The sequence below is a fragment of the Periplaneta americana genome, chromosome 15 (assembly GCF_040183065.1).
Source record: "Periplaneta americana isolate PAMFEO1 chromosome 15, P.americana_PAMFEO1_priV1, whole genome shotgun sequence".
Classification (NCBI taxonomy): domain Eukaryota; kingdom Metazoa; phylum Arthropoda; class Insecta; order Blattodea; family Blattidae; genus Periplaneta; species Periplaneta americana.
The window spans coordinates 99,961,724-99,978,657 of record NC_091131.1 but is presented as its reverse complement, the minus strand read 5'-3'; the positions used below and the strand labels follow the sequence as shown (position 1 = coordinate 99,978,657).

The following is a 16,934-nucleotide window of genomic DNA, read 5'->3' as shown; positions in this document are numbered from 1 at the left end:
TACCTCTGGACTAGGAGAGATGGCGGTGCACAATTTCTAAGCACTAGATTGTGCACCAATATGCCTGGGTTAAATCCCAAATCTCTCCACAGTGCATATGAAGAGAAGGCACATGTCACTGTTGATAGTGATTTGTCTGTTGGATGGGGACGTTAAACCTGGCGGCCCCCGGGTGCTATTCGACAGAAGTAGGCTATGTGCCGGCACTAGGTTTCCCCTTCTCCCTTCCTCACCCATTCCCCTTACAAGAACACTTACACATATACTCACCCTAGTACACGACATAACTCTTCACAAGTGCACATAATGCATAACGTGACACACCGAAGTGGTGTGCAACTTGAAAATGGGCCACAGTTCTGCCATCTATCTGCAATATGTGGAACCCGAATCACACAAGTGAAGTGGGTAGGCATTAGACACACACACATATTTTACTAAAGTTTTCTCTCTTTTTTTTTTTTTTTTTTTTCTGTCTCGTGAAAAGTTTTAATTCGAAGTCCATGTTTATTTTATTTGTGCTCCATTTGTTATCCAGGCCCAGATAAACTGCAGCCTGTTGGTTCCTTGTACTTGCTGTCATATTTTTACACATTTCTTCCATTTTGTTCATTAAGGATTTACCAACTGTGGTAACTTTCGAGGAATATCACTTTTGTTGACGTCGTACAAAATTTTGTGCAATATTCTTTTGAGAAGATTAACTCCGTACGTAGATGAAATTATTGGGGATCATCAGTGCGGTTTTCGGCGTAATAGATCGACTATTGATCAGATTTTTTGCATTCGACAGATAATGGAGAAAAAATGGGAGTATAAGGGTACAGTACATCAGTTATTCATAGATTTCAAAAAGGCTTATGACTCGGTTAAGAGGGAAGTATTATATGATATTCTTATTGAATTTGGTATTCCCAAGAAACTAGTTCGATTAATTAAAATGTGTCTCAGTGAAACATACAGCAGAGTCCGTATAGGTCAGTTTCTATCTGATGCTTTTCCAATTCACTGCGGGCTAAAGCAGGGAGATGCACTATCACCTTTACTTTTTAACTTCGCTCTAGAATATGCCATTAGGAAAGTTCAGGATAACAGGCAGGGTTTGGAATTGAACGGGTTACATCAGCTTCTTGTCTATGCGGATGACGTGAATATGTTAGGAGAAAATACACAAACGATTAGGGAAAACACGGAAATTTTACTTGAAGCAAGTAGAGCGATCGGTTTGGAAGTAAATCCCGAAAAGACAAAGTATATGATTATGTCTCATGACCAGAATATTGTACGAAATGGAAATATAAAAATTGGAGATTTATCCTTCGAAGAGGTGGAAAAATTCAAATATCTTGGAGCAACAGTAACAAATATAAATGACACTCGGGAGGAAATTAAACGTAGAATAAATATGGGAAATGCGTGTTATTATTCGGTTGAGAAGCTCTTATCATCCAGTCTGCTGTCCAAAAATCTGAAAGTTAGAATTTATAAAACAGTTATATTACCGGTTGTTCTGTATGGTTGTGAAACTTGGACTCTCACTCTGAGAGAGGAACATAGGTTCAGGGTGTTTGAGAATAAGGTGCTAAGGAAAATATTTGGGGTTAAGCGGGATGAAGTTACAGGAGAATGGAGAAAGTTACACAACACAGAACTGCACGCATTGTATTCTTCACCTGACATAATTAGGAACATAAAATCGAGACGTTTGAGATGGGCAGGGCATGTAGCACGCATGGGCGAATCCAGAAATGCATATAGAGTGTTAGTTGGGAGACCGGAGGGAAAAAGACCTTTAGGGAGGCCGAGACGTAGATGGGAAGATAATATTAAAATGGATTTGAGGGAGGTGGGGTATGATGATAGAGACTGGATTAATCTTGCACAGGATAGGGATCGCTGGCGGGCTTATGTGAGGGCGGCAATGAACCTTCGGGTTCCTTAAAAGCCATTTGTAAGTAAGTAAGTAAGGATTTACCATCTCATGAGACTTTGGCCAGAAGAGACTTCTGCCTACGAAATGGACGAGGAATGGTTGGATTCCTTTAATTCACGGACAGAGTTCGAATTCTGGTGTTATATAATTAATTAAATATGGTGTTAGTTTGTTTATTTATTTGTCCAATGCAGGACTCTTAACTTGTTATTTGCCTCAACTCTACAAGCAGGCTCATAGATATTGCTAGCGCCAAGAATCATAGACCACTCAGTTCGTCAAAGATTATCCAGAGTGCACCACAGACAGTGGGTCCACATTACACTCGTAATTAAAGATGAGGATTATGGAGAATTGTTGAGATTCACAAGGGATCCGGAGTACCTGGAGAAAACCCCTGTATTGCCTGGACCATGAGCTTGTCCAACACAAGTTATAAATTCTGGATGAAACAGGATTTGAACCTGAGCCCCCTAAAGAAGTAAACTTTACTATTTTTAATATTGTCAGAAATGTTATGTTTAGTTACAACTTACTTATTTATTGCTTTTAAGGAACCCAGAGGTTCATTGTCGCCCTCACATAAACCTGCCATCGATCCCTATTCTGTGCAAGATTAATCCAGTCCCTACCATCATATGTCACCTCTCTCAAATCGATTTTAATATTATCCTCCCATCTACGTCTTAATCTCCCTAAAGGTCTTATTCCCTCCAGCCTCCTAACTAACACTCTATATGCAGTTCTGGATTCGCCCATACGTGCTACATCCCCTGCCCATCTCAAACGTCTGGTTTTAATGTTCCTAATTTTGTCAGGTGAAGAATACAATGCGTGCAGTTCTGCATTATGTAACTTTCTCCATTCACCTGTAACTTCACCCTTCTTAGCCTCAAAAATTTTTCTAAGCACCTTATTCTCAAACACTCTTAGCCTCTGTTGCTCCTCTCTCAAAGTGAGAGTTCAAGTTTCACAACCATACAGAACAGTCAGTAGTAATATAACCGTTTTATAAATTCTAACTTTCAGCTTTTTTGACAGCAGACTGGATGATAAAAGCTTCTGAGCCGAATAATAGCAGGCATTTCCCATATTTATTCTGTGATTAATTTCCTCCTGAGTGTCATTTATATTTGTTACTATTGCTCCAAGATATTTGAACTTTTTCACCTTTTTCAAACGATAAATTTCCAATTTTTATAATTCCATTTCGTACAATGTTCTGATCTCGAGACGTAATCATATACTTTGTCTTTTTGGGGTTTACTTCCAAACCTATCTCTTTACTTGCTTCAAGTAAAATTCCCTTGTTTTCCCTAATAGTTTGTGGATTTTCTCCTAACATAGTCACGTCATCCACATAAACAAGGAGCTGATGTAACCCATTCAATTCCAAACCCTCTGTGTTATCCTGGACTTTTCTAATGGCATATTCTAGAGCAAAGTTAAAAAGTAAAGGTGGTTGTGCATCTCCTTGCTTTAGCCTGCAGTAAATTGGAAAAGCATCTGACAAAAACTGGCCTATACAGACTGTGCTGTACGTTTCACTGCGACACATTTTAATTAATCGAACTAGTTTCTTGGGGATATCAAATTCAGTAAGAATATTATATAAAACTTCTCTCTTAACAGAGTCACATGCCTTTTGAAATCTATGAATAACTGATGTACTGTACCCTTATACTCCCATTTTTTCTCCAATATCTGTCGAATACAAAAATTCTGATCGATAGTGATCTATTATGCCTAAAACCACACTGATGATCCCCAATAATTTCATTTACATATGAACTTAATCTTCTCAAAAGAATATTGGACAACATTTTGTACGACGTCAACAAAACTAATATTCCGTGAAAGTTACTATAGTTAGTCTTGTCCCCCTTTTTAAAGATAGGTACAATTATGGACTCCTTACATTGTTCTGGTACAATTTCCTTTTCCCAAATAGTAAGTACAAGCTTATAAATTTTGCTAGATAATGCGCTTCCACCCTCTTGTATTAATTCTGCTGGAATTTTATTGATACCTAGAGACTTGTAATTTTTCAGCTTTTCTATTGCAATTTCGACTTCAGAAAGTGTGGGTTCGGGAATAAATGGCTCAGCACTGAGAGAGGGTTATCGTATGTGTTCGAAATGACCACCACAAACTTGTATTTGAATTTTGTCTGATCATTTCTGTTTGGCCTCTGTACATTTAATAGTTGCTTAAAATAGTTTTTGTGTCTGTTCAGAATTGAATTAGAATCTGCAAGCAAGTCACCATTCTCATCCTTGACTACATTTATCCTTGCCTGATATCCATTCTTAAATTCCTTTATGCCCTTATATAAATTTCTAATGTTTTTATTCTTACTATTTGTTTCTACCTCATTGAGTTTTTCCTTCAAGTAATCCCTCCTTTTATTTCTAAGTGTATGACTTGCTTTCTGACTTTCATTGAAATAAATATCTTTATTTGCCTCAACTGAATCCTGTAAGAATTTCAATTTTGAAGGATATAATTTGCGTGCTGCTGCCATGTCTTTTACTGGTATTAAAATTAAAATATCATAATTATGTGATATGAATAACTCCTAAGCTCCATGAAAATTCATTCAAACAGTTTATTTTTTAAAAGAAAACTTAAACAAAAGAACAAAATGCCAAAGAATATTTTATTGTCAATAAATTCATAAGCTCTTACTCCACATATCAAAAAAAGTATTGTGATGCTGGTAAAAATTTGCTTTGAGATTTTCGCGAAAATGCAGCTTTTGAATATTCATTACACTAGAACATATTTTTGGCATATTGTCAATCCGTATTCCTTTCCATTTGTGTACATAAATTTCTTCTAACAATCTGTTAGTTTTAGGCCACGTCTGTCTACGTCTTCTCTGTGTGAATTGCGACTAAAAGACACGGAAGCATCAGAAGCCCTCCAACCACGTCGATGTAGCATCCATGAGGAGACGGCGCCCCTATCCAAACCTTAACTCGTAATATGACAATGTCGCCTCCAACTTCCCCCCCCCCCCCGTCAAAGATCCCCTAGGGGAATATCCTGAAAGTACCTGCTAGTCTGTTGTCGCGACTAGAGTAAAGGCCTTCGCCCCTTACACTGGTTTCCTATGCGTCCACCCCCTCCGAACCATCTGTTGAGTCTGGACCCTCTGCACAAATGGTAAATTCCATTTCTCGTCACTGGTATTATGTACAGAGGAGTCCAAAAAAATGTATTCACTGTTTGCAAGTCCATATCTCGTGATATATTTGACTTGACGTGACAATTCTTGGCACTGAGAGAGGGTTATAGTATGCGTTCGAAATGACCACCACAAACTTGTATACAATGTCCATGGCACCGAACTACGGCTATTAGTGTATCTGGCGTAATGACAGCACATGACTCTTCAATTTTTGCACGTAGCTTGTCGATTGTTGCTGGTCTTTGTCGATATACGTCATTCTTTACAGTCCCCCCAGAGATGTCAAATCAGGAGACAGGTGGGTACTCGACAGTACTTCTTCAACCCACCCACAGGGCAGTGAATCTACCGGGATTTTCTGTGTGGTGTGGTGTATCAGTGCGTGGTTTGATTGGTCCTTTCTTCTTCAAGGGTACCGTAACTGGCCAGGCATATCTTGATATACTTCAGATAAGGATTTTGCCTGCCATCCAAAACCTGTATGGTGATGAACTCTTTTACATGCAACAAGACGGAGCACCGCCTCACTACCGTCGAGATATCAGGTCATACCTCGATAGAACCCTACCTGGACGGTGGGTGGGTCGAAGAGGTGCTGTTGAGTACCCACCTTGGTCTCCTGATTTGACACCTCTGGACTTCTACCTCTGGGAGACCATAAAGAATGATGCGTATCCACAAAGACCAGCAACAATCGACGAGCTACTTGCAGAAATCGAAGAGTCATGTGCTGCCATTATGCCAGATACACTAACAGCCATAGTTCGGCGCCATGGGCGTTGTATACAAGTTTGTAATGGTCATTTCGAACACTAACATAACCCTCTCTCAATGCCAAAAATTGTCAAGTCAAATATGTCACGAGATATGGACTTAAAAACAGTGAGTACATTTTTTTGGAGCCCTCTGTATTCACCGATGGCTCAAGGGTAGAGACCGGTAAAGTGTAAAGTCCACGATTATTCTCACCACGATTACCATAGCTGGAATGATGACTTCGCCACTAGGTCAAGGGTAGAGATCGTCCGAGTAAGTTCTGATGTCTGCAATGATTCCCATCTCTGAAATGATGTCTTCGTCGTTTGGTCAAGGGTAGAGACCGTCTGAGCTGTAAAGTACGCAATGATTCTCACAGCAGTCACCATCAGTAGATTGATGTCTTCGACGTTGCATCAAGGATAGAGACCGTCTGAGTAAGCTGTAGAGTCCACGATGATTCCCAGCGCGATCATCGTCGGTGGAGTGATATCTTTGTCTTTAGGTCAAAGATATATAACGTCCGAGTTCACTGCGAAGTCCACTATGCCTTCCATTGTGTTCGTCACTGTTGAACATTTTTAATTATTCGAGGGCTTAATGCCTTAATGTGAAACTGACGTAACTACAATCGATGTTTTATTCACAGCAAAATTCTTAATAGGCAATACGCTTATTCCATATGAACTATACTATGAACTAGTTACGAATTGTATTACATACAAAACTGTTCGAAACTGAGTTAAGATTTTTTGTGACCAACTTGAACGAATTATTATCGTTTGGTGTAAAGACCTAAAAGTGTCAATTTTTGTAGTTACGTTAGTTTCACACTAAGCCCTCGATATTAACCGTTGATTCAAGCATAGAGAACTCAGGAATGGGCTATGGAATTTCAGGAACCTTCATTTTAGAAATAGTGTTCTTATATTATTAGGGCCTACGTGACATATGCCTTCTGAAGAAAGCCATGATAATGATTATCATCTTCGACTTGGGAACTCGCGAGCTTCACTCCATTGATACAGTAGTAGACTATTTGAGAGTCCGTTCACTTCACCTCCGAATATAAAACCTATTGGTATATTGTGTTGTTGTTTAGTCAACTGTCCGAAGACAGGTCTGAACCTGACAAGTGATACCAAGAAGACACCACTTATGAAGCAACTAGGCCAGGAGATAATGGGATAGAGTGGCCAGTTCCTTTCCCCCTCCATTGCAATACATCGCCGACTAGCTACATATTATGCTAGTCAGACTTCAGATGCATACAAACAATTGTTCTTCCTCTGACACACATCGTATAGTGAGATGTACTGCCTGATAATAGATGTACATATCAGCCAGAACCTCAACCAGAGGATGGCATATTGTGTCTTCCTTAATATTGTTTTATTTTTTATCTGTTGGTAGTGTCTGAAATCTTACAGGATTCTGCAATAGGGCTCTGGCCAGCAGTGGCATCTATCTATTTACAGAGCAGAAGACTTAATTGATGAGAAATAACTAGACAGTGAATTTTATCTGGAGCTCTCTCATACAAGAATTCAAGGTTTTCGGTTTTATTTTCCTTCTGTTGTTTTAATTAGAACATGCAAACTGCAGAAAGCTCATTGGTTTGAGCTGATTTTCACGAGCACAATGTTTTTTTTTTTTTTGTAAACAGTGTAAGGTATAGTCGATGACAGAACTTGACGACCTTCCCTCATACTACTCCATTACCATCCTTATTGATGATTTCACTCGCGATTTACTTCGACATACAGTGTATGATTACTATAAGGAGGGGGTGTCGTCCACATTAGAAACGCTTACAAAAATAATGCAGAGGTGAGTATGACCTTCCTTCAGGAAACAAGGCCGTTATGTTTTGTCATTAAGTATAAATTTATATTTTAATGTTATTCTACTGGAAGTGACACTAAAATTATTACAGTATTACTTATTCTAATTGAATATCCCCCGGAATAAGGGTATATGATATCGGTACATTGTATCTCTATGTACCTACTTATTCTGGGAGGGAGGGTTTTCAATTATTGTGTTGTAACATGGTATGTGTTTAGTGCCATTATTTTTACTACATAAGTCACAATGAGAAAACTGCAGTAATGCAACCTTTAAGCAACAATGTTTTTCTCTTGGGATGTCATTCACTTTATGGGATCTCGCTGAAGAAACTGCCTATCTGTATCTATACCATCAAATTATTAACCGTTTCTTCAAAAATTGCTTCAGCAGTTCCATTTTCTGACAATCTACACAAAAAACAACATAAAGTTCTCTTTCTCTATCACACTTGCGCTGTGAAAATGTAATCAGTGGCTTCCCCCCCCCCCTCCTTCATTCAAATCAATCAGTGGGTAGTTGTACTAACAACTGAACAAGTAAAGCTTAATATTGATACAGTGTCCTACCACAGTCTAGTACAGAGTGCGAATTAAGATTTCTGATGAGGGGGGGGATAGAATCCTAGATAGAAAATACCACACAAAATTATTATTATTATTATTATTATTATTATTATTATTATTACCGGTATTATTATTATTATTATTATTATTATTATTATTATCCTCATTCGATACAGGTCAATGCTTGGTCGCACAGAGTTACTTGTCTTGCATCTTGATTATAATAATAATTATTATTATATCCAGGAGCATGCTTAAGATAAGATGTATAATTCCTAAGTTATTGATTGTTGTCAGCTTGCTGGTGGTAATACATCAATATTATAAAGTACAGTATATTCGTATTAAAACATGTTTTGTGAGGGGGGATAGAAGTTATCCTTGGCAGGAATGTCAATATGAATTTAAAGTACATATGAGAGGGGGGTAACTTTCCAACAGGGGGGAAATCCCCCCCCCCCGTTAATTCGTACCCTGCTAGTACATACAGTCACGAAGCTTGGGGTGATTTTTGCATTTCTCGCGATACAATGTTCCAAGCAGTTAGCAACTGAGAGCACTCTTAAACAAACAATAGACTGTGCGATAGTAGCGATCCTAGTGGCTAGCAACTAAAGTTCAACTGTCATGTTATTGTTTTCTAATGCCAGGCGTTTGACAACAAAGTCATTTGACCTCTGCACTCCAATATTTTTCAAAGATATTGTCATGACCAGCCAATGAAGCACAGATTTTGAGGTGTTCCGAATCCAAGTTCAACTGTCATTGGATGCATATTCCCTACGTATTGAACTTCGTGACTGTAGTACTAGACTGTGGTCCTACTGCTACTTGCCATGTGAACTTCGTGTGACAAGGACACTCCTACGTAAAAAAAAAAGAAAGACGATGGAATTTTGTTGTGATCAATGGAATGTTTTATGTACAAGAGTATTTGGTTGATTTATGAATGACAGTGGCTCTATGTGCATCTAGAAATTTTCTTTTTCTTGTAAAAATAACTGCGGTATCGTAAAGCGAATTGCAATAAAAGTAGCCTAAATAGACCCCCAACAGACCAACAATATAATCATCCATGCTTAGGGAATAGTGGATGCACTGCTAGAAGGCAGTGATTAAGTTGCTTTTTTTTTAGGTTTAATTTGTGTTATGTTCCAATTTCGTGTTCACGTGTTCGAAAGTTGTACGTTCTGAAATGATGAATGTTGCAAAAAGGAAAACAATACTGTAAATTGAAGCCAAAGTAATTGAAATATATCGACGTTTATAGAAAAATTTATAAAAATTACGTATGGACTCATGGTTTTGGTATAACGACTTTACTATAGAGAATTATTAGTATACCGAATTGTTATTTGTGATATTTAAATGTACCGCTACAAATACTCTCGAACTCTATGTTTTTTTTTTTTTTTGTTAAAAGTAGTAGTGGTCGTAGTGGTGGAAGTTCTAAATCAAACATGGCTGGTGTGAGTATGTCAGGAGGAACATTGTTAGGCCAATTGGCAAATTCCTTAGGAGCAACAGAACCAGCACTACGTTTATTAGTGTCGATTTTAATAGGTAATGTATAAATGTATTTATAACATGTCAATTTAGTATAATTTTCGTCCAAAATAAATATAATTTACGACTTAACTGTTGTGACATACTTACTAGGAGGTTATTTTGAAATTCATACACTGCATATATTACTGTTTCTGCAGTCTGAATTGATAATAATCAAGAATTTTATCATTATTTCAGGATATCCTCTAGCTTTAATACATAGATACACACTATATGGACAATTTCTACAATATCAGCATTTGTTTTTTGTATTGAGTGGGTTGAGCATTGGATACTTCAATTATGGTAAGTTTACTTTCATGCTTTTTTTTGTGTCTTCATAACCTCATTTCTTAGTGATATCCGTGATGTTTCAACTAACGCATCATCTGTATGAAGGTCAGCGTTGGCAAATACATGTTCTCGTTGTGAAATGCCTACACATATTCGTAGGCTATACTTTCACTTCAAGTGTACCTAATTTAATTTTATGGACATTATTATCTAGAAAATGAATATATTTACAGGTTTTATTTCTGTTAGCGATTGATACTTTGCCAGGTCACTTGACTACTTTAACATTCTAATCTAGGAAACGATAGACATGGACTTTATTTTCACTTCGTCTTCTTCTTAAAGAAGAATTTACTGCTTGTTTAATAAAGATCCTTTTCTGTCCTGTCCTGTCCAATATTATCTTTGGAAATGACTTATGGTGTCTAGTTTTCGTTTTCAATTCCCTTAACACAGTGTTCGGTCAAGTCATTTGTTTCCTCTTAAATATATCATCTTCTGTTTGCATCCTCACTCAATAAGTAAGCCTTCAGCTACCTTATGCATAGACTTAAATAAAAATTGTGATTGTGTAAGTGATCAAATGAGACAAATATAAAATTGTAAGCTTAAACTGATTAGAAGCCAGAGTAACTTTATACAACTTTGTCCTGTGTAGTAATATTGCATTGTAGTAGCTAGGCTAGGTACGTAGATATATATAGATTATAGCATGCACCAAAAATAATATTGAAATGTAATTCTCCTTTTGTAGTGTAAACAGCGATATTTCTGTAACTACCAGAAATTCATATTAATAATTACAAGGAATAAGTGATGTATTTACTTGTAGATCTATTCACATTCTGTTAGGCTTACTGATTATTTTCGAGGTTTTGTACGAACTTTCAACAAAATTAATAGACTAATCATTGTTCAGTGCGAGGTTTTGGGTATTTACGCCATGTCCTTGATGTAGAAATATCCAACAGTTAGGTTTTCTCGTTCTCCTTTCATTTAATTTACTGTATTCCATAGATCTTATATCAGCATTTGTAGCTTTGAGGTGTGGATCAAGTCAAAAGTTATAGGAATAATAATACATGCCCCGATGATGGAGCCGACATTTAGTTCTGAAATGTTGGACGCCTCTACATCTTGGACATAGGGTAGTGTAAAAACCTCGAACCACGTTGATCACCGTGAAAGTTGCGAATCTTGTTTGTGAACACAATAGGCTAAACAAGGTCTGACATAACAATTCATTTTATGTACCTTACTTATGTAGAATTTAATACGTTTGAATATTTTCGTCCAAATTTATATAATAATTGAATCTTAAATTGAAACTATATTTAACAGTATTTCAGTGACCATATAGGCTACAGTAAATCTTGGCAAATGTTCCAAGTGTTTCTGTTGGCTGACCAGCTGCAGGTCCACCATGCATCCATGAACTCACAGTGCTTCTTCCGGATTAAAACTTAAGTGCTATGTTATAGGCCTATTAATAACATTCGGTACTCATCCTCCTTACAGTAGCTGCTGGAAGTGTTGCCCATCTTGTGTGATACATAATTCATATCGTCATAAGAAACTGTTATTCACATGCATCAGTTTCTCTCCATCAATGAAAGAAATTTGTGTTCAAAATTGTGAGTTGCATACACTTTATTTTTCAGTGTTTCCCATTAAATAAAAATCACATAGTGTTAGATGTGGGGAATGAGCTTTCTATAACCCCCTGCTAATAATTAATTCTGTGGCAAAATATACGAATGTTGTTACTTTGCATACCTAGTAAGTTTTAATCCAGCGAAATATGGTGAGTTCGTAGATGCAAATAGTAGTGGCAGTGGGAGAAACCTGTCACTGGTCGGCCAACAGATATGCCGGAATCCACTATATGTAGGCCTATACGAGTACATACACATTTAATTCTACATTCAGTGTCAAGTTTCAAAAGCTGTACTGTAACAAAAATCTGGCTACCTTTGAATACTAGATAAGAATTTATATAGACTTTTATAATAACTGAGATTTAATAACTTCAGTATTAGGCTATTCCACGTGTTTACACGTATTTAGTATACAGAGTGAGTCGTAATTGTGTACTATAAAATAGTGCAGAATATTCTATACTAAAAATGAAACATATTTTTTCATATAAACTTATGGTCGTGCCTGCTTCATTAGGCTATGGAGATAATGATTGGAACAGTTAGAAGAAAACAAGAGCTACTTTTCTGAGAGTGTTGCTTAATGACGTAGTTATTTACATTGCAAGTTCACAGAAGATGCTCGAAATGTGCACCACTCACTTCACAACACAATTCCACCTTCCTCCACCATGAATGTCTTGCTCTTTGAACAATGCTCCGAATTATGTTTCCTGCAGCCACAATTGCATTCATCAGGTGCTCTCTCGTGGCGTCTCGTTGAGAGTAAACTAGTCCCTTCATGTGATTCCACAACCAGAAGTTGCATGGACCGAGTTTAGGCGATCGCGTCAGCCATGCAACAGGCCCGTTGTGTCCACTCCATTTGTCTGGATACCGTTCATTCAAATGATATTTCATTACCCAGACGCTTCATCTTGCAGTAGCCACGTGTTCAACCGTGTTGACAGTGGTACTGTTTCTTGTGGTAGTTCAGTCTGCAGAAAATGCAAATATGCTGCCATTGACTGACTGTAGCATTTCTCTCTCTTCAATAACAATAGTTGCACTTACTGTGTACTGTAGGGTGTCATCTGAGTGACTGATGCATGAATAACTTCGACATAACATCAACTCGTGCATTCCACAGTGTTGTCATATCTCGATAACAAAGACATCATGGCTATATGTTTGTATGACAAAATCTGTTTATATTGGAATATAGAATACTCTACAATACTTTATGGTGCACAATTACGATTCACCCTGTATAAGTTAGTAATATGTTTCAAATTCTGTTTTATTAGTCTAATATTTTGTAAATAAATCCAAATATTTTTGTTTTGTTTCTTTGCATACTTCCACGAAGCTTTAATAAATATAGTATTTAATTTATATATATAAATGATTTCAGTTTAAGATAAAGTTTTCCATCGGTTAATTTATATCACCTGAGCTCACATAGTTTAATAATACGAATATGCTGAGCTCGTGTACTAGTACATAAAGTACCTATTCAATACCACTAGTCCACTACGGTGGCTCAGTGCTAGCACGTTGGGCTTTTAAACCAAGGGGCCCAGGTTCAAATTCCACTGCACCCTGAATTTATAACTTGTCTTGGACAAGCCTGTGGTCAGGGCAGCATAAGGATTTTCTCCGGGAACTCCAGTTCCTCTGTAGATAACATGCAAAGAATTTCTCATCATCATCATCATCATCATTATCCATTACAATTGTTATAATGTACATCCATTGCCTATAGTGCACTTTGGATAGTCTTTGACGAACTAAGTGGCACTAGCTATATCTATGAGCCTGCACATAGAGTCAGGTTGGATAATTGCAAGTTAAGGGTCCTGTCATTGAAAAAATAAGTATTGAATTATTATTTTTGGCATTATTAGACTATAATTTTGAAAATGAATTTTTATCTCCATCCTACATACATTAACAACACCATTCTTGCTTCTAGGGTGGGAAGTTTTGCATTCTGTCACATCTGTGCTGGTTGTTTACGGGATCTTAAAAATTGTTGGTGGCACTTTACTTTCTGTTATAAGTGTCTTTGTGTTCACAATGACCTATCTCCTGGCTGGTAAGTACATATTATTTTCTATATTTTGGTAGATTTGTTATTAATTAGTTTATTTATGGTACAATCATTATATGAAGTAGGCCTATAAAGAAAAAATATTCTGATAATGCAAAACACGTTTTTGAGATTTGCACAGAAATACACCATTTTAGACATTCCTGATACAAAAAAAAGTGGTTTTGGGCATATTGTCTATGTCTATCTTTCTGCGTATGTACAGGGATTACTATTGGACAGATTTTGCTCATATTCGGTATCTATTACTCAATTTATCTAGAAACGATGCACATAAAATTAGGGTTGCCATATTTGGAGATGGAAAATATCAAAAAGGTACACTTTTCATTGACATCCAGTTTCTGGGGGAGGGAGGCACCTTTTATTGAGTTTGTTTAAGAGGAGATTGTATTACGTATTAACTATTAAACTTAATCATTATAATTACGCATTGCAAACTATTATTTATTACAGTATAACTACATATATAATTATCCTGTGAACTCAGTCTTTCTTTTTATACACTCCTACATTTCACATGTTCATCCTATCACATCATCGGGGTGATGTAACTCCAACTTCCAGGCGCCCCAACCTCAGAAGTGGGTTACAACTAAGCCACGGGCAGGAGAGAAGACCAGAAATGTTGAAAAGACAACCTGGTGGCATTGGATTAAAAAAAAAAACATTTCACATGTATTTCTCACTTGAAGATGGCATACTTAACAAGATTTTATCTAACAAAATCTTGTAAAATTCACCTCAATCTTCATCATTGTTGAAGTATACATAAAGTTCATTTTTGATCAAATTTGCAATAGTTCTGTTTGTTTCATACCTATATTTTATAGCTATTACTGATTGAAAAACTCTCTCTGTAAATACATATTATGAGAAAATGCTTAGCAAAAACTTAATTAAAATGTTTTTCTGTTTTTGTGCACCAATTAAATCTATAAAATACACCCATCTTTCTGAGATTGTCACACTACTACACTGCCACCACCACGTCTGTAAATGTGACGTAGGTAGTAGAGTTGAACAGTGATTGAGAAAGCAAGAGTAATAGCGCCTGCAAAGCCGAAAACTTAAACGACAGTATTGCCTATGTCGTTGACTCCTTAAGCAAACTGTCAAGACATCGGGAGTGGTCAACTCTCGAACATTAAGCAACCTTGAATTGCCAAAGTTGTTTATACCAGATTGAACTTTTATCTATTTTGGCAAATATTATGTATGTATAAACAATCAAGTAGCCTATTTGAAACATCATCTCTACATTTCAGTGTATAATAATCCATTCCCCAATCTTTATTTAATTACTAGGCCCTTATTAAAATGCTAGGCTTTGTTTTTTCGTATGTTTGATATCAAGTGTACAATCTCAAGTAAAAAAAAATATTAACGCTTTATTTAACATTATGTTTTATGTTTCTTAGAAATTCAAATTTATTTGACAATTTTTTTCTATTTATGACACCATAGGTAATATCTGATAATAGAACCAGAACATTTTGATAACTATGATACTGTTTTGTTTTGACTTTTTGTGTCATTTAAACATCTCTAATGTTATTTATTTCAATGATGTATGTTATTCAAAGTTACTAAATCTTTCCACGCCGACCAAATGCTATTTCGAGAATGATGAGCAAGACTCGAAGCGCACAAGAGTTACGAGACGAGACTCAAAAGACAAGTGCAACGACCACAGCAAGCGAGAGTGGCAGTTAAATTTGTTCATCTTTAGTAGGTAGCTTAGCAGTGAGAATCAATCAGTACTATGCACGGAATTTGGAAATTGAAAATGAATCATTTGGCATACAGTTCAAGACTTGCACCATACAGAACAAAAAGAGCTGAAACAGTATTGTTCTGGGGTAAACCTATGTTTGGCAACTCTACATAAAATATTAGTAAAAAATAATGGGCTTTATTTGAAATAAAAAAAGATGCATACTAGCTATCCACTTCCAAAATTGGTAGAGCATTTTCTTCGTGTTTTCTAACCTGTAATTCAGACAGCACGGATTTTCTCTGGGTGCTCCAGTTTCTCTGTAACATCCCAACAATTCTGAATTATCATTATCTTTCATTATGAGTATAATGTAGCTCTTCCTCTTGTGATGCACTCTGAAAAGCCTCTGACAAACTAAGTGATCTATGATTCTCAGTATTAGTGATATCTGGGGCAAATAACAGCAAATTGAGGCATGTGCCATTGAAGAAAATAACGTAAAATAAACTGGCAACTGAGATAGTGAAGTTCGTATTGAGAGAAAAAAGAAGATTTGCTGAGATACGTTATTATTTTATTAATATAGCCTATAGACTTATTTCTCTTTAGCTGTAAATTGTATCTTACCCCTGTGGGTAGCATCATGTAGGTCTTAGCAGAGAATAATTGAGGAGAGTAACTCTAAACATACAGAGTGTTCATTTCAAAATTTCCCAGTCTAAATAACTACCGGTATATAATTTAAATAGGATTTAATTAAACAAAAAACAAGTCAATTTAGATATTGAGGGGGAAGTTTAAAACCAGTCTTAATTGATATTAGTTTTCTCCTCCTTACCCCTAGCCACCCCCACTTTGAAATTTCAAATGCCACCTCTATCTTGTGATACTTAAATTCTGAAAGAGTATTCAATTGTTTATACACCTCATTCATTTGTTTTCGCATATTTTGTTTTCTATCATCGCCTGGCAACCTGGATTGTTGTTATTGTTGATTAGAGCTGAAGAGAATAGAAGACTATTGAGCATTTCATATAATAGTTGTGTTTGTGTATTAAATTATTTGAAATGGTATATACCCTTCAAGAAAGAACAGAAATCATCCTTAGATTAAATTTAGGAGATTACACAAAATAAACTGTGTTTTCATCCTACAATCAACTGACAATAACAACAGTACAGGTTACCAGGCGACAATAGAAAATAAAAGATGCGAAAACAAATGAATGAGATGTATAAATAATTGAATACTTTTCAAATTTAAATATCACAAGATAAGGGTGCCATTTGAAATTTCAAAATGGGGTTGGCTGGGTGTGAGGGAGT

The 16,934-nt window shown here is 36.4% G+C and overlaps 1 protein-coding gene across 2 annotated transcripts in view; it reads left to right on the top strand.

Moving 5' to 3' along the window:
- The first annotated feature begins 9,743 nt into the window (after positions 1–9,743).
- Positions 9,744–16,934, top strand: part of nes (lysophosphatidylcholine acyltransferase 3 protein nessy) — a 73,922-nt gene continuing 66,731 nt past the window's right edge. For both annotated transcript variants that reach the window (XM_069847880.1, XM_069847879.1), the window contains exons 1-3: positions 9,744–9,859; positions 10,043–10,150; positions 13,751–13,873. In XM_069847880.1, coding sequence (XP_069703981.1) covers positions 9,757–9,859; positions 10,043–10,150; positions 13,751–13,873 — 334 coding nt within the window. In that variant the 5' untranslated portion in view covers positions 9,744–9,756. The remainder of the gene's footprint in view (positions 9,860–10,042; positions 10,151–13,750; positions 13,874–16,934) is intronic.